Source organism: Anabrus simplex, chromosome 1, assembly GCF_040414725.1.
Source record: "Anabrus simplex isolate iqAnaSimp1 chromosome 1, ASM4041472v1, whole genome shotgun sequence".
NCBI lineage: Eukaryota > Metazoa > Arthropoda > Insecta > Orthoptera > Tettigoniidae > Anabrus > Anabrus simplex.
The window spans coordinates 1,395,361,212-1,395,388,804 of record NC_090265.1 but is presented as its reverse complement, the minus strand read 5'-3'; the positions used below and the strand labels follow the sequence as shown (position 1 = coordinate 1,395,388,804).

Genomic DNA, 27,593 nt, shown 5'->3' with positions numbered 1-27,593 from the left:
TCCTGTATATTCCAGAAGCTGGTCGTGATGTATTGTATGCGAAAAATGTTCGAACATTACTCACCTCAGAAACTTAAGTTGTTTTGGCCACTAGGCCTGCTCTACAGTATTATTTCCACTATAATAGAACTTGTTGAGAATTCTGCATTAGCATTCTCTCCTATTTCTCTCAACAAATATTCCAGAAACCTTCAAAGTTTGAGAGGTCACGTTGAAAAATCGAAAATACCAAAATGCCATGGTAATGGAATCATACAATTGGCATGTCTATAAGCATTGTAACATGGATTGCTATTCCCTGCTTCATTTAGGATTGAAATCTGAGGAATCATCTCACTGTCACTCTTCTTGCCTTACGCATGTTAATTGAGCATTTAGAATTTCCTCTTCATACACACGAAATATATGTTCTAGAATAATGAGGTTCAAACCTGCAGTGGATATGTCTGACTTTCACTCTGACATCATTTGCAATACTGCGAATCTCTAACATTTCACCTTAAACGAATAGCGTCTAAACAACGAAACATTTCCTCCAGTCACTAAATCCTTTTACATCATTGTTATAGTAAGTGATGCTACCAAATTTTCCGTCGACTGACATGTAATGTTTCATCCGTCTAACGCAACTTAAAGTACACATGACACCCGATATGTGAGGCACATGGTGCACGCTCTATGGCAGCTTAGACGTTCATTCTCTTTTAGTTCCATTCTTGGGTAACATGTACACGAGCCTTTAGATGCATTCCATCCACAAATATTGAAGAATGGGAATGGGAATGGGAATGTTTACAATCTCATGTCACATTTCTGATGTCAGATTTCTTAGACACAGTTCAACTCCCTCAACGTGGTCTTATTCGGATACAACTTGTGGATTGATACAAATTTTACCAGTGAACGTTTTTGTGCGTAAAGTGCATCAACGTTGCGTAAAATGTCTCTAAAGAAAATACATTACCCAGACCCCTGTCCTACAATTATTTCCATTCAAACATCTTCATAAAGAAGAGCTATTAAGTACCCTTCCAAACACCAGTTGAATTTCGTTGCGATTTGACTGCTTATATTAATTTCGAATCCTGGATTAAGACGAATATTCCGCACACTGTGTGCATTTTGACTTGCTACTGGGTTGCGTTCATGCATACACATTTCTATAAATCATTCACCTTTACACTGATTAAGCTTCAAGAGGACGATGAAATATTTCAAACTGAAAAGTTTAGAGAGTTAATCCTTGTGGGATTCTTTGATTGTTAGGGCATTTCACTGGAATATCAAAACACCATTAATATTGTGATTATATTGTCTGTGTAGATAAATGTGCAAGCATTAAATGAAGTATTTTATTTCACCGTAGCATGAAAATTACGTTTTGTTGCCCTGCGTCTCCAATCCCATCTTGCACCACTATGAAACCTAATGAAATGGTCTGTGTTTACTATAGTAAAACGCATTCTTGTTAGCATGGTTCGTCCCTTAGACATACATTTAAAGGAACGAATTTTTAATATTCTCTCACTCATATCAAACCGAGGGAGGGAACGCTCTGAGATGTTATCTTTAGAAATTTCTGACCCAATTAATTGCAAATACGTACACCTCAATAATAGTCTTATCAAACTGTCTCCCGCGTAAATACAGATATATAGTTCATAGCCGTGGCGTATACTGAGGACTACCGAGGCTATCAGAGAAGCCCAAACCTCAAGTGAGAACGATAGAAATCTGAAGCACATTTCAATGTAAACATGTGACACATTGTTCTATTTACAAAACTTGAACGCAATGAGAACAAACTTCGTACGTATTTCTGAGAGCAAGGCTCGGGAAACTGATATTGCAGTCCAAGCACTGAGTCCCCCTTCCTTCGCCGCACATCGCGCGGCATGCTGGTGAATGTCAGTTGGGTGCGGGGACCGGGTAATAGGTGTGCTAGGCTTCGCTCCGTCAGATCGCCGCTGCTAACGAACAACCAACCATGCGTTATTCATCGTACATACTTCATCACCTCATAATTCTGACTTAATTGTATGGATAAAAGAGTGCTGGTATTTCACTCTCGTTTGCTTCCACCTCTCTATAGGAAGACCCTGCAGGGCTGCTCTTATAGGAGTAATATAGTTTTTTGTAGGTAGATCTGCTAAAATAAAATGCAATCTTTCAGGTTTAGTTATCTCATTTGTTGGTTGGAATAGAACTCGTGATCATGGGTCGGACACCATCACTGATCTCACGAGGAAGCTAATAAACCAATGAACGATGGGTACGACCACTAGCAGTGCTGTAAAATTTCGAATTTCAAATTTGTATAACAATGTTAATAGTAATAGCAATAATAATTGTGCTTGGTGTCTGTAGGATGAGGTTGAAATGAATGGTGAAGACGTCATAAACTCCCAGTCCCCAAGCCAGGGGAACTAAGAGTACGAGGTGGTTGATTCTGACAACTAAACCGGGGTCATCAGACCAAAGGCTAGCATTCTATCCATTTAGCAACAAAGCCGGACTTTTACCTTAGGCTACCCTCCCCTCTGATCAGGTGTTGATTATTGACAGTAGCAGAGGCCGGGGCAGTAGCTTGTGAAACAGCCTTCACAACATAGCAGGCTACTTCGTTGGCTGTTTGCTGCAGCTCAAAATGCTTAAGACATGACGTACACTAAACCAACTATCGAAAAGGGATAACCTAAATCTAGTGTTAGCCCGCGTATTAATCCCTGTATACGCCACTCGTTCATAGAACTCTTAACTTAGAATTGAAATAATACGACTTATGATTTTTGGATGGTAATAAGGTGCTTTCCTATGAAAACATCGTGACTTTCTTTCAGAACGACGTTAGAGTGGATGGAATAGTATTGACTTCTTTCATGTCTTCACTGGTAGGCGACTGATTATCAAGTTTTATTCTTGTACTCCAGATTGCAGGTTCTACTGCAGCCATAGTTGGCTGATTATCAAATACTACAAAATTGCTATCTTACCATGTCACTCTTATTGGCATGTACTTGGACGGTGATGTTCACAGTAGTGTCCTTCGGACGTATTTAATTGGTAACTTGATTTTGCTCTGACTGTCACAGTGACTACAGCGGAAGGAACAGTGCAGTAAAATTTAACAATACATCTCTAGATGGCGTCAGATAAAAATTCGTATCATTGGTAACCGAGACCATACGATCAACATTAGATTTTAACTACTTCCACACTCATTTTTACATACACCTCTACTTCGGTGCTAAATCTCCATCTGGTGTTCAGTAAACTGTTGTTTATTTGGAAATGTTCATGTATAATCTTTATGTGAATCGATAAGACGTACTTTTCAATTTATTTTAAGAACATTCCTCCGAGGATACTGTAAAGAAATACTACCTATTACAGTTGTGAAAATAGTTTGGTGTTTTTTCTTGCTATTTCTCCACCAAGCTATTTATTTGAAACTACAACAATTCATTCATATCTAACTGGGGGGAAGGGGGCTGAGGAATCAAATTGTTTCGAATAAATTAACTAGCCTAGCCCCGTGCTGACCTTGGATACACCACAGAGCAGCGGGCGTGGCACAAGGCGAATGATGGGCTCCCCGTCATCGTTGTGAGATATGCTGTGATCGATAGCCGCACACTATTAATGTGAGGAGACAAGTAATGCAGTGCCCATCTCACCTCAGTTTACGGACTCACACATCACGACCAACTGGCTGTGTAAGGTAACTACCGAAGAATGCTTCGTGATATGTTGTGTAGGGGTGATCTAGGGAATAACCTCAAACAGCAGCCTAGTTCATTAAAATACCTAGTCTATATTTACCCACTATCACAAAAATCTAAGTATTTTCTAAATAGTTTTGTACTTGAAAAGAAGGCTTTCATGTACACTGTGTTAGGTTACCTCACGCCTGTGATAACTTGGCCGGTCAGTGCATGACCCAGTGCAATACATCACTGCTTTTGTAATGTAGCATAACGAAGTTAGTGGTTATTTCCAGTTCAAATACAAAGGGAAGATTTTATAAAAAATTCGTGTGGCTATTTATAGCCGAGTGCAGCCCTTGTAAGGCAGACTCTCCGATGAGGGTGGGCGGCATCTGCCATGTGAAGGTAACTGCGTGTTATTGTGGTGGAGGATAGTGTTATGTGTGGTGTGTGAGTTGCAAGGATGTTGGGGACAGCACTAACACCCAGCCCCCGGGCCATGGAATTTACCAACGAAGCTTAAAATCCCCAACCCGACCGGGAATCGAACCTGAGACCCTCTGAACCGAAAGCCAGTACGTTGACCATTCAGTCAACGAGTCGGACAAAGGGAAGATGACACATTATAAAAACAGAACAACGGAAGATATTTCAACAACTTAATTATACGTTGTGCATAACTTTACGCATGTTACTTTAAAGAGGCCTATATCTTGAAATAATTGAATGAATTCAATGTAATATATCAACATATCTCAGTTCCCTAAAACAATCCATACCAAAGCCAACAAGAAAGACAAGCCTGGGAGCGAGCACGAGCGAGCGAAGTCACGTGGCCCGTCTAGCCTTTGCTGAACTTATGAATGATCCTTGGATTTGCTCATATGAATAACCTAGCGTTTTACTATTTTACAAACATTCGTACACTGTTAACAGTAAACTCTGCATCTTACACGGCCAGCTACGTTATGAATCGCGAGAGACTGAAAAAAAGGAATCGTTGTGAAAAATGCAAAGGTAATAAACAGCTTAATTTGAGGATTGAAATGTATCACTAGACATTTTAATCAGGTGATCAGTGTAATTCTTCGTGATTGTGAATTTTACACTTTGAGTAATTTGATATGTACCGATTAGATTAATTAATTACATTCATTTAACGCAGTACACTTCCTTCACATTTATTACTGCATGAGAAAACAAAACATAACTTACCAGCTTACCCCAATTTTCCATTGTCATACTTCCCTCTTCCGTCCTACTGAAGCAATGCTAAGATCGTGAAATAACATTCTTTTGCTGTATTTGTTCATTTATATTTCCATGAGTAAAGTCATTTAAGTTGAGTGCACTGCAGTTGATGTCTCTGAGATAGAAGGGAGAGGTTTGGAGAAGGTAATAAATGATTGCTTTTGAAAATGGTGAAATAACTTTTGCCATTAATCATTTCTGAAAATTATTTATTATTATTATTATTATTATTATTATTGTTATTATTATTATTATTATTATTATTATTATTTTATTATTATTATTATTATTATTATTATTATTATATGGCATTTACAAGCATAATGTCCAAAAATATACAATGAACATATTAATTAAAATACATACGTAATTAAACTAGAATATCCAGCTTCGACAACCAGTCGACTGCACTTGGCATCAGTTCATGCAGAGCCCGTAAACCGTCCTTAAATGCTGACAGTGGACAGCTCTCAACAACATGAAGCAATGTCTGCTTCTCAGCACCACACTCACACGCAGCACTTTCACAATATCCCCAGTTTTTCATCATATATCGGCAGCTGCCGTGGCCTGTTCTGAAACGGCAGACTTTTGACCACTTATGTCTAGGAAGATCGAAGATCGAAACCTGGCGCTTTCTTCGTTGGGTCTTTAATCCGAAAAGCGTTTGTGGGTGGACATTGTTCCCATCTCTGTCTCCATTATGCTGTTACACTGTTTTTTTTTTCGTGGGAATGTAGATCAGTCCAGGGTGTATTCCGGGATGTTAAACTCATCACAGGTGGATCTCGTAAGGCATTGAACAAGAGTGAGTTTCTGTGTGTTGAGGTCTTCTTGAGCAACTGTACTTTCGCTGTTTTTCTCCTCAGATCTGGAGGAGCAATGTTTGTTAAAACAGGCAGCCACTGATTAGGAGTGGACCTCACTGTGCCAGTTAAAACTCTCATGGTTTCATTGAGCTGTACGTCAATCTCGCCCGAATGTGCGCTCTGTCTCCACACAGGAACGCAGTACTCACCAGCGGAGTATGCTAATGAAAGTGAAGCAGTGCGAAGGGTCTTTGCATCTGCACCCCAGTTTCTGCCAGCTAGTTTATGCAGCACATTTACTCTTGCACTCAGCTTCTTTGACAAAAGCAGGCAATGCTGTTTGAACGACAAGGATCGATCCAGTGTGACACCCAGATATTTTGGGAAGAAGTTGTGGTAGACTTCTATTCCGTTAAAAACCACATGTAGCTTCCGATTAGCTTCCATGTTATGCAATTGGAATCCTGTTACTTCTGTTTTACTAGAATTTGGCTGGAGTCTCCATTTGTGGAAGTAGTCACACATGGTAGCAAGGTCCTCTGTAAGTACACCCTCACAGTGTGCCAAATCCGTACTATCATCTGCTTGTTGCTGTGTAGCAGCGCCTTCGTGGAAGAATCAGACGGTGTACCACCCTTGCCCAGGGAACGCTTTATTTCCTTTAATTTGGTGCATTTCGGGCGTTGGCACACTGGAAAGACGACAGGGTAAAAATGACTTTTAATATAGGGTGGGTACATAAGTTCGTTCTGTATTCTTTTCGGTTGTCAACAATGCGGCGTGAAGGGATTGCATATCGTTATTCCGTTGTTTTAACTGAGTTTGTGTGTTGTGAAACACAGATTTTCTTGATTGTGAACGTATTATTTGTGTTTATTTCAGACAAACGGATTTGGAATATCAAGATGAGAAAAGTGAGCCTTTCCGACACATTTTACTCATTGAGTTTAACGGAGGATCCAGTGCAGCGGGAGCTGCGAGAACAATTTGTGAAGTGTACGGGATTGAAGCAATTGGTGAAAGAAAGCACAAAAATGTTTTTTCCGCTTTCGAGCATGACGGCTTGACTTGCCTGGTGATCCACGTTCTGAAAGACCTTCAGATTTTGACGAAAATAACTTGAATGAGTTGCTTCAAGAGAAGCCTCGTCAAATAACGCGGGAAATGGCGCAAGTTTTTTAATGTGATCAGTGAACTCTTAAACGCCATTTGCATTCGATGGATAAGGTACAGTAATTGGGTATATGAGTACCACATGTGCTAAGTGTCAGTAACAAAATTCAACGAGTAAACATCTGTTCGTCATTGCTTGCCCGGCACCGGTTGGCTTGTGATAGGCAAGAAGCATTCCTTTCAAATATTGTCACCGTTGACGGGAAATGGTGCCTGTATGCCAACATGATGTAGAGGAAAGAGTGGCTCAGCCCATCAAAAAAACCAATTCCCCGTGCCAAGGATAGCGCCCATCGACAGAAAATCCTGTTGTGTGTTTGGTGGAACAAAAATGGCATTCTTCACCTTCAACTTCTTCCGAAAAACGTAACGATTACCTCTGCTGTGTATATTGACCAGCTAAGACGGCTTGCCGTTGCTATTGACAACAAAAGACAAAGACTACAACCAGTCTTTTGCTCCATTATAACGCCTGTCCGCATACAGCGCAACTGACCAAATGTGTGATTCCAGAACTTGGCTGGGAACCTCTTCCTCATCCCCCGTATTGCCCTGACCTTGTACTCTCAGATTTCCATCATTTTCACTCTTTCTAACCACATTCAGGGGCAAGTGCTTCATTACGAAGCTTCTCTTGACCAATGGCTAGCAGATTTATTTCAGTCAAAACCAAAACAATTCTTCAGCCGAGGCATTCAACTGCTACCTGAACGTTGGCAGAAGGTCATACAGTGGAGGTGAATACATCACTGAATGGTTGTGATTGTGAGTTACAGTGCGTTAAAGTGACAGTAGAATAAAATAAAATAAAATAAAATAAAATAAAATAAAATAAAATAAAATAAAATAAAATAAAATAAAATATAAGAACCGCACGAACTTATGCATCGATCCAATAATAAGCTTCCTTGTATTCACTATATCTTTGCATTGATAATATTTGTGCTCCATAGATTTACTCATTTTCCTCTGTATGTACCTTCATACGGATTTGTTACTTCTTTCCCTAATTGCGTCGAGGAATAAGGTAATATAATGTACCTTTAAGTACGAAAATAAGCCATTTCAACCCTTCATTAACAGAAAGTTTTGTGGATTTGAAACATTTTCTGGCCTCTGCTCTTGAATAACTTGTTTCCAACAGCAATAACGAATATTTGAAAATTAGTTACAAGCAATAATTACTAGTATGTTAAGCGCTGACAATGTTTGACGGGCAGTAATAATGTTCACGATTGTGTGAGAGCAGTCTTGATAGAGATAATCATTTCGTCCATGGAACCATGCACGAACTGACAAATAGGTCCATGCAAAACGTGAATAAGCGTACTGTTCCTTATAGCCTGAGAATTTCGTCTTCTAGAGAGCAATATCAAACACAAAGCGGTACGAATCTCCTCCCAGGCATTCTACGTTTTCAACACATACTCAATACACTACAAAAATATATATCAAATAAAATGTCACATACCGGTACTGCTTTCGAAACATGAACGCGAGATGAAAAATAAATATTCTGAACCAAGCCATGGTTCAAAATTCACTACCGATTAGAAGTCGATGTTAACATCATTTTAGCATGTCATCATACTCCATAGAATGTAAGAATTCCTCCAGATACTGTTGGGATGATATTAAACTCTTTGGGCTCTATCGGCGAACTGAAATCTCAGATAATCCCCTAAATAGACCATCAACTTGCAGTTGAAGCAGAATAAAATTATAGCACATGAATTATGTTGAATATTTTGAAAAAAGAAGTGTGTTACAGTTATATCAAAAACTTTAGGTTACAGACGTGAAAATTAATATATGCAACCCCTTTAAAAAGAAACAAGCACGTATTTTGGGGCGGGGGGAATCAACTCTACGGGGGAAGGGTGTGAAAAATGTTGAATTGTTTTATGAGGATACTTATATTTCGAAAACTGAAGATGTTACAGACGTGAAAGTTGATATTTGGATTTTTTGCTAGTTGTTTTAGGTCGCACCGACAAGGATAGGTCTTACGGCGACGATGGGACAGGAAAGGGCTAGAAGTGGGAAGGAAGCGGCCGTGGCCTTAATTAAGGTACAGCCCCAGCATTTGTCTGGTGTGAAAATGGGAAACCACGGCAAACCATTTTCAGGGCTGCCGACAGTGGGATTCGAACCTACTATCTCCCGAATACTGGATACTGGCCGCACTTAAGCGACTGCAGGTATCGAGCTCGGTCGGTGACATTTTATACTTTAGGCATTTTTAGATGACACCTTAGTAGAGTGCCGAGAAATGATTACTTTAATCAAATTACGAAATCCTCGCGACCGAAGCCGCGGGTAACTGCTAGTTTATAATACCGGTACTTAGTTTGAATTATCTTCGACCACTGAATGTAAAAACTATAAATAATGCAACAGTCACACATCTGTCACCGAGATTCTTCCAAATTAACAGTGTACACTTTCAACAGGACGGAATAATCCCTTCCAAATTAGCATTCGGACGTGGACAGGACTCTTCCGCTTAAATTATGACATTGTGTGATAAAGTGACGCAAATCCCATTTTGTTTCTTCCAGCGTGACTGTCCCATCCGCTTGAGCGTCAAGTTTTTGCGCGCGTGGCGTGCCAAACTCTATCAGCCTCACAAGTGGTCGGCTTCCTGTTTTCTTTATTTCCACTCCACTCAGCTAGCCAAGTCAGCATCGTCCACAAAAAACTCTCCCGTACTTTCTTCTGTTCTTTTAATCGCTGCCAGTTCATTTGGCCCGCCATCTCCACTCCCAGTGGCGCGAACCAGCTTCACTAATTTCACCTACTCATTAATCAGAATGTTAAAAAAGTAGCTAGGTCTTATTTTTTAACATTCACTGAATGTCTTGATGTAATTTGGGAAATCAACAGGTTGTTTTTCTTAATACCATTCAGATACCTGTAAATCACTGTGGGAAGTAAGCTTCCAGTAACACTGACTCCTGTAATTCGTCTTACATGTTGGCAGATTAATCGTAAATAGCACTTCTCGCTGATGAAGAAATCCTAATGGAAACTTCATTTAAAGTAACGATTAACTCAAATACAGGTGGCTATTGCAATATTTGGTTTGCATACCTACAGTACGTAGTACAACGACGTGGATAATCAATATGAGATGGATATTCAATGACTCGGCAAATTGTATTTATTAAGAACTAGGAAATGATTCGCTATTGCATTCCACATTCTATACAGACTTTGCGTAAACTGGTGCACATGAAGTGAGTAAGGTTATATTAATTTGCAGTTCTCATAGCGTTATCCAAGAAACACCAATGGAAGGAGCCCATACTGTTTTTTGAGATGTAAGGTGCGCGTTGGGAAGTTTTGATGAAAATGAAAGGGCGTGTTTCCTACCGCAATTCACAATCCAGTTCGGGAGTTCCTACTATAACGGCAGGCTCACTTGTATTCTGCCATTTACAATGGAGACGTAGAGTTTTCATTTTCCTAATGCCAGTCAGAATCGAGTGGGGGATTTGATTATAATCAAGAAATTCAGCTCAAAGCTAAAAACGAAGTGGATGTATTGCAAAACAGAAATGTCCCTCACTGAATTGCAACAATATGAGTTACAGGTTTTAAAAAACGGTAACAAAGAAGAAATTTAGGTGCAGGCATTCTTAGATAAGAAGATGACTTACGGTGTTATTACTTAAGCCTAAAGAGGCGAGGCAGAGGCAAGAAATTAAAGCAGAAAACGGAAGTAGAAGAGAAATGCAGTAAAATGTATAGCACATGACATAAAACACCATAAAGGTGCGAAATAATGGCCTACAGTCCTCAGTATTGTTGAAATATGAACAGTCTACCTCAGTGCTATTCGAAAACGATTGTAACCCTTAACGGTATTCTGAAAATATACCGCAGAATGGCAGCTTGACGTCTCTCTCGCCTTCTACCCAACAAACAACCACGAATTTACAGGAATAGTGACGAAAATGTATGACATTACGTTACTTCCCTGCTTGAAAGCAGCCAGCGATGTTGCCATGATAACCTGTAGGTTCGTTGTCGGTCTTCAGTCACTCAGTGCAGAACATGAAAGCCCCAGACAACAGTAATTTTCTCCATCGTTTGAAGGGTAAGCGAAATTATGTACATGTCCAAAGTTGTTTAAAATGAAGAGACGTTTCACGTACGGTCTTCAGATTTTAGAGGAAATTAATAGTATAAGAAAAAATTGAAAAATCCTGTTCTGGTTTTCGCATAAACCCCCAGTCTTTTCAGTGATTTTTAAGTTATATGCATATCTAATCTTGATCCTGGATGAGTATACTCTAAACATGAAGTTTGGTCAGGTTCAATCCAGCAGTTTCGCCTTGATGGTGGAACAGCCGGACGGACAAGCAGACACGCAAGCTGAAAGCCACTGATATGGTCATAAGTTGACTTAATCCGGTTAAATATAATGGCAAATTTGATAAAATAAACGAAATTACAGACAACGGACCTCCTACAACTTTATTTCTGCAGATATGCCGGAAGTATGAATTCAAGGAACAGACTCAAAATGTACGTATATAAATAAATGTATAAAGGTTTTTCAGTTGAAATAGAAAACCATTTTCAAGGCAGCCGAGGGTGGAATTTGAATAAACTATCTGCCGAGTACAAGATCACAACTTCGCGCCCCGAACCGTGCGGCCAAGTCTCTCGGCCAATTATTTCTACTGATTAATGTTAAGAGGAGATTGTTGTCCAGCTATACTTCCTCTTGAAACAATAATACCACCATCACCGACTACCGAAAGACTGCTTACACCTACACGATCCGTGCCACTTAGCCAGATCGGTTGGAATATAGAAAGAATGTTCTCCCCATGAAGAGCGTGTGTGTCTGTTAATGGAATTAATGAGTTGGGTGAGAAAATGAAGGATTCCTTATGTCTCGAAAACGTACGGTACTAATGTCAGGGTCGCGAGAAAATCGGAGCTAATCAAAGGCGGTTGGACAGAAAATAAGAACATACCATAAGAAGCTGACGGCATTTATCGGAAGAACTACTACTCTCAGCTGAGACGTTATAGCCGCAATGAACACCTCAGCTGTTGTGAACCCCTGAAGTGAGGTGTCGATTAGGAGAAAACCGCTAAGCAGAATAACAATGCATTAAACCGCATATACTTGCAATTACAATTTTTGAACCTCTAGTCTAGAATATAATTTAAAACTGTGTCCACATTTAAAAACACACGTAGTAAGGGTAGAAAAATAGTTACATCGAATTTTAGACCCCGAAGTTAAATTCTCAGTTTTGTTTGCTGTGTCAGCATCCCACACCCGAGTGACTTGTTAGCATGAGCAATGTTGGGATCCATTAGGCAAAACACCCCATCAACAACACCGCTCTGCAAAGTTCCAATTTGCATTGGAATAACACATTACTTGCGGACATCATCGCGAAACATGGTTTAATGTTTGTTTGCGCCTGCACCACATTCACTCGTTGCGTGCCATGCCGGAGTTTATGTCCACTTACTGGCACAGAGCTTGTCTCATTAAAATGTTAGCAATAACTTCCTCTTTAAGAATTTTTATAAACAAGAGAAGATAATGTATTTGAACTGAAGTAATTGTAGATTATTATTATTATTATTATTATTATTATTATTATTATTATTATTATTATTATTATTATTATTATTATTATCTATATATTAAAAAATTGATGAAAACTAAAGTCAGTCAGTACGGCCATCCTATCCGGTCGATTTCCTTCATTTAACTGAAAGGTATTTATGCACAGATTTGTCATCAGGCACTATAAATCACTTAACTTTCGCCTTCCTCAAATTATTAGATTTTTTTAATTTTCTTGTCTCTTTGAAGCTATCATATCGTTGGCTCTAATTGAGGTACGGAGTTCGTTTTGACCTAAGAACACTCAGTGGATCAAGCTCTTTCATTTCAGCTCTTAACTATTCAAATTGGTTGATTCTGAGGAAAGTTATGAGTGCACATTCAATTTGACGTCCCATTTCTTCAACATTCTTTTTCTCATTGAAGCAATTAAATCTTTCGTTCTAATTGAGGTATGCAGTTCGTTTTGGTCTAAAACACTCAGTGGATCAAGCGCTTTCTTTTGAGGTAATAACTACTTAAACTGCTAGATTCTGAGAGAAGTTATGAGAACATTTGTCTCCATGACGAAGATCTTTCAAGGACTTTTCAACAATTCAGCGCGTAGTGTTGTTCCAAGGAACGTTTAATTCAATTTCTTTGTGTGATGTATTTTCAAGTGTTTTGTTGACATAATGTTACATTCTAATACAGCAGCAGATCATGTGCTTTATTTCATTAAGTCGGAACTTTGCAAATACATCCGTGAGGAGGATAACGAACAACACCATACTTTGCACATTGCGGGCGGAGCCAGCGGGAAATTGCTAATCTATATTGCACCCATAAGCGAATTTGCGTAATTAATGTATGAATTAAAAGTTGAATAATTCGCATATTGGAATACAACAGTAGGCTGTGAAAGCTGGCAGTCACAAAGCAACATTCTGGTGCCGGTCAGACGGCAAGGAGATCCGCAAAACTTTTCTCATGGCACGAACAACATATACCTGGCCTAAGTGGTACATCCAATAAAGTTTATGGTGCCGACAAGGAGTGGGAATTTTCTACTCGGTTCTCACGGGAAAATCACGCGTTGAGCCTGACCTAATTAGAAGTGCAAGAGAGAAAACGATAATACCCGTCAACCCTTGGCAGAAAATGGAAGCATCCATGCTGCGGAGAGCGCGAACGTCTCAGCCAATCACAAAATTGCAAATTTAAATGTCTTGTCATAGCGGGAATCTACAGCCAGTATTTCGATATTTGGAGCCCGGAGTAGTTGTGAAAAAACAGTGTCCTGACTTCCTAATAATATTTGAAAATTTATCGGTGCAAATGTGTGATTAATTAGTGGTTAATTAAGAAAATATTAACTTTACACGGAAGAGTAGTATCGCCCAGGAACTGAACCATCATGGCGGGAAGAGAGGATTCGCAGGAAGAAAATAACGCCGGTGACGCGCGCCGTCGTATGGATTACCCTGTGATCGTTTCCCACGGCGCAATATAACAAGTAAGTCAGACCGAAATTAGGAAGATTTTGTACATATTTCTTAAAGCTTTAACCTACGGACGTATGATAAAGCGGTCCCAAGTGCTAGATTACTACGCAACATCCCTTCCACAGAACTATTTTCGAAGTGGGGGGAGAACTGTTCACAAAACCAACGAGCAGAGTGGTGAATCTTCAGTTAGTTAGTTGGTGTTTAATCCAGACGTGTTGATGTTAAATTCAGTCTTGTACGGAGTGAGTTCAGTCTTGTGTGAACGTTTCTTTGTGAATTCTGAGGCTGGTAGGAACGCGATCAGAGACACTTGTTGGCATCCGAGTGAGCCATGTATTCACTTGTGAGAGTAATATTTCAGGAGAAATGAACACTTTAACAAACTTTTATTTTTATTTGAATTTATGCAGAGATAATCAGGCAATAGCTACACTTTACAACACTTGCCTTAAATGAACTTACACAACCAACCGAGAGGGACAATGGAACATGTCGTAAGACGTAACTGCATAAAAAATTTCTAATCCACGTGTAGTTTCGATATTTGTTGAAAGGTCATTCTTTTATTTTGGAGGACGATTAGTATAAAATTTTCTCCACACATCATTGGAAACAGTACTTTTAGCTTGTTTTCATCACTTTCAATAAACTGTTATGGCAAGAGAGATGTTACGGGAGAGAAATTAGTTAAAGCAGTTACAGGGAGGAGAATGACTTTATTTCACTAATGGAAGGCCGCGGTGTTAAGACCTTGAGTACACTGTTATGTTCCGAAGAGGTGAACAACCGGTAAGCCTTAAACAAACAAACTGAGAGGGATGTGAGACACAGCAGGAGACGCCAGGCAGGAAGAGGAGAGAAGACTTCCGACTTCACGTCAGGTGTTTATGCAGTGTTATTGTATAATCTTATTTGAAGTGCTAGAAAATGCGAGTGTTTATGTAAATGTGAACGTGTGTAACGCCAATATAAAAATGTATCAAGCATGGGCGTGTGACATTTCGGATTACCACCTCAGCTTCAAGATGGAATTCTAATTCATCATGACAGAGCCCGGAGGGTGATCCAACCTGCCTCCAGCACTAAGGTAATGAGCAACAAAATGTATAAATAAATATGTAGGTCTATGAACCAATCGATGATCAAATGTAGCTTAGGCTATTAGATAGGATTGTAAATAATTCACATAATAATAATAATAATAATAATAATAATAATAATAATAATAATAATAATAATAATAATAATAATAATAATAATAATAATAATAATAATAATAATAATAATAAGTGTGAGCTAGTATTATTTTGCGTATTTTCTTTCAGTTAATGTGTTTTGCATATTATTTCTGGATCAGTTGTAGTAAGTCCTTTTGACAGGTTAGAATTCTATTTTGCGAGATTTAAATAAGTGTAATGCTGATTTATAAATATAATAATATATTAATAATTATGTTATTATAACGTTGGTTATGAGCGATATTTTGTTGAAGTTATGATCTTGTAGATGCCGCCTTGTTCATTTTCAATGTTTACTTTTGCTACTAGCGCATTCAGTTTATTTCATGTTGCGTAATCTTCATTCAGATGACCGTTTCCGGTAGCTCTTATACCGTGTATTTTTTCGACGATTTGGTTGACACGCGAGTGTTTATTTCTGTGTGTAAATGCGGTTACACTTTTCAATAGCCGTGTTTTTTAGAGGCAATCTCGTCATTTTAGTAAAACAGTTAGTGACAGGAAGCCATTGATAAGTCAGCTATGATATTTGTGATGTGAAGCAGAGGATGATCAAAAGATCGAGCAATGTGAATAGTAATATCCCTGATGATCTGCGTTGATAATGGAAATGTGATATTGGACCATGTCATGAACAGTGTCGTAAGAAATAGAGATGTGAACGATAGATATTTCGCCCGCCGGATACGAGCGAGGCCGTATTATGAGTTACTACGTCGAGAATAATGATGAATAAATAGAATTGAGAGATGAATAATTTAACCAAGAGTGTTAAATATGTAACGACATGGATTATGATTGTAGGCGGGAAGCCTGTATTGTTTCAAATAGTTTCCAGGTAAAGTAGATGCTCGGCAAACATGCGAGTTAGTGCACGAGGTAATATGTGAGCAGAGCGACGAATCAATGTGTATTTTGACGGTCATGTAGAATCATGAATGACATGTAATACCAGTAATTATTGTCCACAAATGTTGAATATGTGTCATAGCCAGACATTTTTCGTCTGAGGTTAGAAGATTGCCATCAAATTCACAATTTTGTTACTTGCAGCAGGGTAAATTTTCTTTATACTCCGATATTTGCGCATTTTATTTATTTTTAACTTTCAGCAGGCAGCGATGTTTGGGATCTAGATTTGTTTATTATTATCCTTTCTTTGTGTATATTTTATCACCGGTTTATTTTAGGATCTGATGACGTGAATTGTTTGTATTTCATTGATGTAAATAAATAGGTGTAGTTAGGTTAGTTTTGATTCCTATATTTTTTGTTGGAGCAGTGTTTCTCCATTAACAGTTCATTTATGTTAATAAGATTTCATGTGTTAGGATAAGAGATCATCGATTAGTGCATAGTCAAAACCATAGTAGTGGTATGCTCATACCAGACATTCAGTAATTACTAAGCCTTAGAAATCCACTACATTTCAATTAGGAAAATGAAGCGATCTTTAATAAACCAGTTGTATCATAAGTGCCGCAAATGAATTAGGTAAATGAGATGGGATCTGCCTCCATCTAGTGGAAGTACCACAAATATGAAGTCATAATGAAAATGCAGTCAGCGGCAAATTAAGTAAAATTAATAATGTAAAGGGATCGCTTTCATTTAAGATGTAAACATGAGGCACTTGGCCTAATTAATTTTTATTTTAAGAGGTCCAGGCTATCACAGTCATGCAAGTATGATTTAAATAATTAAATGAGTGATTGTAACACTCAGGTTTATGTTTCAATAATTTTCTTGTTTCAACCACGAGCAGTTTAAAAAGTGGCAATGGTTACGTGGTAGATGAAGTACAATGTTCATGGTTGTTTCTTTCAATTCTTTCTCTTATTTGTTATACGTGGTTAGTGCAGTCCATGATTATTTAGATTTGGGTGTTTCCCAACTGAGTCACATGTGTTAAATATTTGATAAACACCTCTGAGTCAGTGTTGATTTGATGACTTAATCAATGAATTAATTATTCAACTACGCAAGTTTATTTTGATAGACATTTTCAATGTATTACAATTCAGTATTTCAAATGAGGTGGTATTTCTGACCAGTGGTATGAATTCATTCACGTCATCGTCATGGAGACAGTGTATCGACGTAATCTTATAATTAATTTGATCGACCTTCAGTCAATTTTATTAGGCAGATAATTTGAGTTATTGTAAGGTAGATCTTTAATTTTTCTAATTTCAATTTCATTTTACTTAGTTTTATTTTTCACCAGTTTATTTTCAATTTTGGCACTTTGCACTTTGTTCAATAAATCATTTTATTTATTTAAATTTTAATTCAGTCTTTGGGTACCGTCATTTATAGTTTAGTTTACCCTATCTTTTCATTTCCTCACCTCCCGATCTACGTGTGGCCCATCACCCGTGGGATATTTTTGGACGCACCACGACTGAGGAAGAAGAGTCTACATGCAGCGGTGAGTATTTTTAAATGTCATTATTTACAGGAGCAGCCGGCGCGTATATGAAGAAAGAAGATCACCGCATTGGGTGCCTTTGCAAGGGCACAATATATTAAACAAATTTATGAAAATTAAAGCCAGTCAGTCCGGCCATTCCATCCGGTCGATTTCCTTCATTTTTTCTTTAACGTAAAGGTATTTATGCACAAATTTGTCACCAGGCACAATAAATCACTTAATTTCCACCTTCCTCAAATTATTTCATTTTTTCAATTTTTTGTATCTTTGAAGCAATCATATCTTTGGTTCTAATTGAGGTACGGAGTTTGTTTTGGCCAGAGAACACTCAGTGGATCAGGTTCTTTCATTTCAGCTCTTAACTATTCAAATTGGTTGATTCTGTGGTAAGTTATGAGAGCACATTAAATTTGACGTCTCATTTCTTCAACATTTTTTCCCATTGAACCAATCATATCTTTCGGATTGAGGTACGCAGTTCGTTTTGGTCTAAAAACGCTCAATGGATCAAGCGATTTCTTTTGAGGTAATAACTACTTACATTGGTAGATTATGAGAATAGTTGTGAGTACATTTGTCTTCATGACGAAGATCTTTGAAGGACTTTTTAATAGTTCGGCACGTAGTGTTGTTCCAAGGAACGTTTAATTCTATTTCTTTGTGTAATGTATTTTCGAGTGTTTTCTTGACACAATATTATATTCTATTACCGCAGCAGATCATTTGCTTTACTTCATTAAGTCGGGACTTTGCAAATACATCCGTGAGGATAGTAACGAACAACACCATACATTGTACAATGCGGGCGGAGCCAGCGGGAAACTGCTAGTTTTTATTATTATTATTATTATTATTATTATTATTATTATTATTATTATTATTATTAATATTAAGGAATGAATAAATGAATGAATAAATGAATGAATAAATAAATGAATGAGTGAATACTCTTCTCTTCCAGTAACGAATGACCACCAACTAGGGAGAGAGTATTCAGTCATTATAATCATAATTAATACAGTAACTGGATGTTTGCAATACACAATATAGAAGATAATGCAGCTTTTAAAAATGTTACGAAATTACTTAAATATCCTTACTAACGCACATTATTTCCGTTAAATAGTATTTGGAGTATCTGCAATTAATGATTATACAACTTTATCATTTGAGAAACTTCCTAGACTTTATCCACATCATAGAGTCTAGGATACCCGCACATGCATATCCTCACTACTAACAACATGCATCTTCTCTGTTTCACCGTCTTAAATTTTCTTTTCCCAAATTCCCCTTATAATATTACACATTTTTCTGTTCTCTCTGGTCTCTTCCATTCTCTGTTTAATAACTTAACACGAGTGTAAAGTTCAGGTTCATGTCCGATTTCACCTATCTTTGCCCCATTTATATAATTATCTCCGAAATTTTTTTGTTTCCATATAATATTTTAGTAGGTGTATCACTTCCATACATTTCTTGCATCAAATGCATTGATTTTCCTCATATTTTTCTTACAACATTATTCTTGTATAATCTCATCATCCACATAATTGTGTCTCTCATTTTCCTCTTTGTTAATATTTCAGTCCGTTTTACTTTCTTTCCTTTTTTCCTAATCCGTTTTCCCTCCAGGGTTAGTTTTTGCCTCGGACTCAGCGAGGGATCCCAACTCTACCGCCTCAAGGGCAGGGTCCTGGATCATGAGACTTTCGGTCGTGGAATACAACCGAGAAGGAGGACCAGTACCTCGCCCAGGTGGCGTCACATGCTATGCTGAGCAGGGGCCTTGTGGGGAGAAGGCAAATTCGGAAGAGGTAGACAAGGAAGAGGGAAGAAGCGGTTGTGACCATAAGTTGGGTATCATCCCGGCATATGCTTGGAGGAGAATTGGGAAAGCACGGAAAACCACTTCGAGGATGGCTGAGGGGGTAATCGAACCCCTCTCTACTCAGTTGAGGTCCCGAGGGTGAGTGGATCCCGTTCCTGCCCTCGTCATTGCAGAGCCGGTAATCGAACGTGGGATTATTCCTTATTTTATAAAATTCATCAAATTTTCCTTTGCTATTACATTTTGTCGTTATTGTTTGTCTTTCATTGTCTTCCAGTCTTTAGACCACGTTCTTACACAATCCCATAAAATCTCTTGATAAATTTATTTCCCAATGTTACCCCATGCCTACGTAGTTCAGTAGCTTCTTTACGCCATCCACCCAGTAACCCTCATTTTGAGGTTTCGTTTGGTTCCGGTACACTACAATTAAAAATTTTCTCGTGCCGCTGTCTCCATCCTCAGCCAATATTCAATTCTTCGTTTAACAATATCTGCCCGTATATTCACCCCTTCTCACATCGTTCTCACTCCACTTTTTGCAGAACAGCTTGGCAATCCGATTATTATTTTGGAAAATTTACTTACAACTGCATCACATGCTACAATTCCAATATCTGCTCCCCAAATTTCTGCTCCATACAATAATTTCATTTTAACTACTGAATGAAATACGTTTTTCTAAAATGTTTTTTCGACGTACAGAATCTTCCTGTCCAGTATCGTTATTTACTCCCTTCATTTTTGCTATATTTTATCTGTTCTGTCCATCTGTTACTGTTGCATATAATTGTCACTAGGTATTCAATGTTTTTAACACTACTAGTTTTGTCTTCTAAACACCATAACTCCAAGTTTTGTGTGGAGCACTTTTTATTTTTTATTGTTTACAATAATATAGTACGGTATTCTATTGATATTATTTTAAGCACTATGCGTATCTAAATACACACTCTCAAGACTTGTATATGAACTGACTCTAGAATTTTCTTCACTGAGGACCTACAAACCTACTACGACTCTACAATCTACAAAAGAATATCAAGAGTTGTTACGTGAATTAAAGTCGAAGAATACATAAATTTGGAGTGACTTTTACATAGCGGATGCGATGAAAACAGACAATTGGTGCCAATGTTGCTTCGATCATAGATCTCAGGCAGTGCTCTACTTAGTTTTCACACCTTGATTGTGTGTGCCGATGGTGTGAAAGATTTTCCGGTCGTCACCACGCCCTGGAGTGCCCGAAGAGGCATTGTTCTCTGTCAAAAAGTTGTAGCGAATAACTTTATATTCTTGCACAGTGTGTGCTTTTCTATTTAATTATAATAAATACTATTTTGTATTTTGGCCGGTGTTAATGTGAGTAGAAGGATATCGTCTGCGAATATGACACACATAATACGGTATCTAAGATCTCGAGACATGGCAAATCATCTTTCTCAAAGTCCTCGGATTGGAAAGTGTCACTTATAAATAAATATTATAATATTGGTGACAAGTTTCAACTCTGTTTGAGACCCAGTTTTGAAAACATCTTTCCCACCAGTACCCCATCTTTAAATTTATAGAACATTTAAATCCTTATCATCTTCCTTGATATTCCGATTTGACTCAACTTATATACGACTCACCGAAACTTAGTCGAGTGCCATGGTGTTAAGTTTACCTCTTTTCTTCTCCACGTATTTATATTTTAACAACAATTATGTTATCACTCGTTGTGGTCCAGATAGAAAAATAAATCTTAAAAACTGAACGAATATTTATTTATTTATTTATTTATTTATTTATTTATTTATTTATTTATTTATTTATTTATTTATTTATTTATTTATTTATTTAGTTATTTATTAATTAATTTATTTATTTATTTATTACAATTCTATACTGAAGTGTAGAACGTTCAGTGAAGAAGAGTGTGCTTCACGTACACATGAAGTGACTCCTAGACGTATATTTAAATTATATGTTATTATTATTATTATTAATTATTATTAATTACTATTAATTATTACTAATTATTTATTAATCATTATTATTAATTAATTAATTAATTAATTAATAATAATAATAATAATAATAATAATAATAATAATAATAATAATAATAATAATAATAATAATAATAATAATAATAATATTTACGCGCTTTACTAAGTAAGAAAAGAAATGATAATGTAAAACAAACAAGGACAAATTATTTATCACTGCTCATTCATTCCCCCAAATCACACTTGACTAATCAATTTCAATCAACCATTCATTCAGCCATTCGAGTGTTCACATATTGTAGTTCGTTCTACAAGACTGTAAATTCTCTCAATCCCTCACACACTAAAAGACATGTGCAACAGTTCATGTAAATAACTTTGTCCTTTATGTATACTTATATAATAATAATAATAATAATAATAATAATAATAATAATAATAATAATAATAATAATAATTTATTTTGTAGTAGTAGTAGTAGTAGTAGTGGTAGAAAGAGTATGTCATGGTCCATATCCTCCTCCTTGCACGTAGCTAAGATAATTATGATGGGAACTGTTAGGTACTGCAGGGCTGGTGTATCAGATAAAGCTTCTCGCCATCTTGCCTGTCTGTCGGGGACGGTATTCTTGAATATAACGAGGCTGCCATCAGAATGCTGCTGGCTGTGACTTGCTCATCTCCCTCATGGCATCTCCTATCTCCGACACAGGGTCTTCACAAGGGTCCTCTCGTTGTAGTCCCCTAAGGACGTACTTCGTGCGGAACGTGGTCTCTTCTAACCCCACCCCACAACTGCAGATACCACACACAGACTGATCATGACTGAGAACATGTGGGGTTTAACGTGTTATAAGGTGCTAGCCTTAAATATATGAAATTCGTGAGGACTGCAATTTGTTTGTCAAGTATATGGCAAAAGTCTAATGTAGGACTGAATCTAATGTACGCTAAGAAAACTTCTTGCCTCTAATGATGATGATAATGACGATGATGATGATGATGATGATGATGATAAAGTAATAATAAATAGTAATTGGAAATTAAAAAAACGGATATTTATGGAATATAATTTATTCACCTGTAGAAAAAGTAGTGACCAGGATAAAAAATAACACTGCGATTCAGAATAAACATTTTAAATTTTATAGACAATTCCACTGAAAGAACGATCGTTCGAAGAACTGAAAGACCCTAGGTTTTTGACTTGTTATATACCATTACATTAAAGTCACTCATTTAAAAAATATTATTCTTTACTTCAAAGGATTATTTGAACTGAGCTCTACTATGTTCATCAGTAACAAATGGAACAGCTCAGGAAAAGTCTGTGAGAGCTCATTGAATTGTTTCCTTCAGCTGATATATTCTTTTATGTTCACTGTGCTCAGTTTGTGTCAAAACTCTCCTTTTGTTAATAATTCAACGATATGTTGACCTGTATATAAGAACATGTTATATCTGTTTTTAATATTATATCATATTATTTTAGTATTATATCGGACTGTTGCCTTTGCTGGCGGGACCTAGTGTTTACAGTGCACTATATCTTCTGGTATGGGCTAGAGCAATTTTGTAACTTTCATTGACCTGTCTCAGTCTTATCCTTGGCTTTACAATGTGAAAGTGACGGATGTATGAGCGATTCCTTATGCCATTTCTTATGCAGCCAGTCCCTGCTATGAATGATGAGAAAATGTTGCTCATAGGATCGGCTGATGCACGCATTTTAGTGGGCTTGGCAGACTGATATGTAACAGCAAGTTCTATCTCGGTGAGGAAAGCAACGGCAAATTATCTCACTCCTCATTTCCCTAGTACGCCTCTTCAGTGATGCCTAAGCATCTCTGACAGGTGATTGAGGATCCAACCAGCCTTTGTGTTGAGGACTGAACATACAAAGGTATCGGACTGAGCAAGTAATGGCCACTGTATTTTATCTCTGGGCTATACATACGAGGAAGGGGAGGAAGACGTGCTTTACTGCCGACCAATCAAGTACGGTACGTGCAAAGTGAATTATCCGTCAACAATACACAAAGCAGATTTTCGAATATATTACTGAATCTTTAAGTTAGGTGTTATTAATATATATTTCTATATATGGCCTACTAGTTCACTTCACTTATTCTTATGTTCACTTACTGAAATATGAAATCAATGCCATCTCCATACAGGCCATGAAAGCTCTTGGAGGAGTGGAAGGTAGATAGCTGCCTGATACCTCGTCACTAGTGAGATACGAGTGCTTAACTCTATGTCCGGGCACTTTTGCCCTCAGGATTTAACGTGGTACTCTTTTTGGTGTACTCTGAGTGAATCTCATGACCGTGTGCTCTTCCTGAAGTGGAAATCTTGTTTCTTACATTTTTTGACTTCCGGGCGGGGAATGGAATCCGCGTTCTTGTGGGTGTACCGAGCACGCTTTCACCGTCTCGGCTAAGCAGCAACTTACTGAAATATACACAGAAGTACTATTCACATGTTTAAGTTGAGCATTCAGTACGAAAGCTGGTTGTATCCTCAACAACTCCATCATCAGCTGTCGTAGATGGTCCAGGTGTCGCTGAAGTGGAGTGCAAGGGAATGTGGAGTGAGATATTTTCCCGTCGCTTTCTTTACCGGGCCATTCAGTTTTTAAGATTTATTTTTCTATCGGGACCACAACGAGTGATAACATAATTGTTGTTAAAACAATAATGGATAATTACGTGGAGAAGTAAATATGTAAACTTTACATCATGACAATCGATTAACATTACATGTTAGCCTGCAACGATTACTGAATTGCACACATCTGCGGGCCATATGAGTGACATTTATACACTGTTATCACTGAGAAGGGTTGCATAAGGAATAGCATTACTAGCATCTCTCACACCTCAGACACATTTTCATCACTCTTAATCATTACAGGATAACACTTCCCACCGAGAAAGTTGGCTGTGGGATTAGGGGCGCGCAGCTGTGAGCTTGCATTTCAGAGATAGTGGTTCGAACCCCACTGTCGGCAGCCCTGTACATAGGTCTCCGTGGTTTTCCATTTACACACCAGGCAAATACTGAATCTGTACTTGAATTAAGGCCACGGCCGCTTCCTTGCTACTCCTAGCTCTGTCCTATTCAGTCCACAGATGACTAAACCTGGCCAATGGAATTAAAAGGAATTCCACCCGAACGGCGAGAAAGTAGAAGTAGAATAAATAAGAATGTTCAGTAATATTGTTTAGCTGAATAGGTTCGCTTGCGTTTTTTACCCATATCTTCTTAGAGACTGTAGCCTATATAGAATTTTCTCCACTTGTACAGACTAGAAAAAGTTATAACTTACTTACAACGCAACTAATAAAGGTTATGATTATGACTGCGTGGATAATATTGAAATATATGTGCGGTTGAGCTAGGAAATCCAGGGCATGGCTAGTACTTGTGAACGCTAGGAAATATGTAGCTCATGGGGTGAGTGGCACTTTTTGTCACACTGAGGAAAGCAATGGATAACTAGGCCAAGCCGTACATTGTCTAAAATGTCTTACTGTGGCGTTGCCTAAGTTTCCGGTGTTTTCCTGCAGTTAACAATAATCTAGAGGCTCATAACTTAATAAATAAATTACTGACTGTGATTGGTTTAATGATAGAAGCCAGATATTTCTCCCGACATTTATAAAATCAAAATAAAAAAAATATTCATTAAAGATTCATGTATTCTTCAATAAAGTGTTTATGGGTTTCATTTGTATATTTTACATCCACGGGTTGATTTCACCAATATTTCTAAAAGTTTTCACTTGTAACTTAGGCCATTTTGAAGTACCTATTCTGTATCATCGTGGGAACCTTGAAATGCATCAAGAAGATCGTGAAATGAAAGAATCACGATGAAAAATCAAGAACAGTTTTAGGTAGCAAAATGTAGAGATGTATAATATATTGGTACCTTTTCGCCGTTGACAAACCAGGTAAGGTTGGTGGGTGGGTTGGATGAAGGTGATGTGCAGTTTCCACGAAGAGTGTCACCTACAGCATATCGGTGCTTCTCCATGGATAGTTTGGGTTCACCTTCAGGAAGATCTGAAAACGTGAAAAAAAAATGGATGAGCCACTTTTTTTCTAAATAACTTAAAACCATGAAGAAATAATCATAGGAGGTGTCACAAGGTCCATAACGTCCGCATATAATTAAAAGCAATGAAACAAAACACATATCTTATCAACTGTATTCAAAATTGTAATTGTGTTACAGTCTACCAATTATTTTTTTAAAATTCTATTGCATATATTGTTATGATTGTTCCACTCTATAATGCGACTGGACACTTTATAGCATTACGAATTTCTTTCATTCTTTTACAATTTGCATTACGAGACACCATCGCAGACAAGTCTTATGGCAACGATAGGATAGGAAATTGTGAGGAGTTGGAAGAAAGTGACCGTGGCCTTAAGTGTGAAAATGGGAAACCACGGAAAACCATCTTCAGGTCTGCTGACGATGGAATTCTATTTTATTTAGTCTTAACAGTTCTGTCTGCCCGTTGCTTTTTCTTATTGATGCAGTAATCTTGCATCTATCTCTTGGCACAGAATAGAACAAAATGCAGTCTCAGATTCAAGTAAGGCTGTGATAGTATGAAAACTGCTGACGTAAGGGTGGTGCTGAGTAGTGACATTCGGAACACGACTAGTTCCTCCGAATGTTACGAGAGATACTCATAGGATGGGTCGTACTGCAGTAGCACTTTCGGCCTAGTGAGAAAATCAAGTGCAAACTACCTCATTCCGCATCGTACCTACTAATCCTCATTATGGAGCCGTCTGGTGTGTTTGCTATTTCCCTCTAATCGTATAACCTTTGGCAATGCTGTTTCCAACCAGCTGCCGGGCTGATGATTTAAAGTACAAAATCTGTTCCATAAAATAGAGACAAGCAACATCATTTTTCTTACGTGTATAATGAAGGAAATTTCATGCAAATAATGGAATGTATGCTTACGCAGGTGGAAGATGTATTACAAAAACTGTCGAATAGTTATTCAACTTCTCATTATATTTAGCGAGATAACTTCGCCGTGTGATTCAAGCATATAGCTCAATATGGCCACCAAATGTAATGCGACTTCCATTTTCATATTTTCCAAAACGTATCATGAAAACATGTTTGTACATTCGGAATGCTAACAATAAAACTCTATGTTAATTTCAGGCAGTTTGCATAACGAATATTTCATTTAAGACATCCTTCATGATTGACATTTTTCGTACTTGAAATTTGCTGAACTTCTAAACGTCACATGCAATATAAAAATGTGTGTATGAAGGTGAAAACTAATAAAATAATATTTTTAATAGTATAAGTAATCCTAGATTCTTAATTCTTTGAAGTTCACTCAACGACAATTTCAATGTTTGTTGACATTTCAATTTATCTTTTACCAAATTTGAATATATTTTTCAGCATAAAACAATGGCACTGTTGTTTGTCTGGTCGTGAAATAACTTGTTAATAATTTTTATGGGAATTGGGTAACATTTGCATCACATGGGACATCGAACATGACAAAATATGACATTATGATTAAAACTGAGTTTAAAATCAAAACACAAAATACTCTAACATCAGTCAACATTTTTTTCTTAAAACTCAAAAGCACCACCTGTTTGGCGTTCATGCTTTTTCATACTTTCCTCCATTTGCACCTTAAGATCATCAGCTTTCCTCCCATCTTTTTCCCTCTGAGTAGAGCCAGACCGTCGACTGACAAATTTTCTCCTCTAGTCTCCCCGTGTATCTAATATAATAGATATTGTTGGAGTTTATTATTTATTAGAACCAATTTCTGTTCCAGCGTTGCACTACATCCCATGTCAAAACCTCCAGTGGCTTGCGGAAACAACTGTGCTCAATCTGTTGTAATGACATGAAGACCTCATTTGGACATTCCCTCCAAGTCTATGTATGCATACTTTCATTGATAATTCTCTGTAGACCCTTATAAATATCTTGAAAGGAGTTCTGTTGAACCTAGTGACCTATATGCGGGCAACATCTTGTGTAGCAATAATGAATC

At 37.6% G+C, this 27,593-nt stretch overlaps 1 protein-coding gene across 1 annotated transcript in view; it reads right to left on the bottom strand.

Moving 5' to 3' along the window:
* LOC136859459 (synaptogenesis protein syg-2-like) overlaps positions 1–27,593 on the bottom strand; it is a 633,890-nt gene that overhangs the window by 96,672 nt on the left and 509,625 nt on the right. Inside the window, exon 4 of the mRNA XM_068225805.1 lies at positions 25,463–25,596. Coding sequence (XP_068081906.1) covers positions 25,463–25,596 — 134 coding nt within the window. The remainder of the gene's footprint in view (positions 1–25,462; positions 25,597–27,593) is intronic.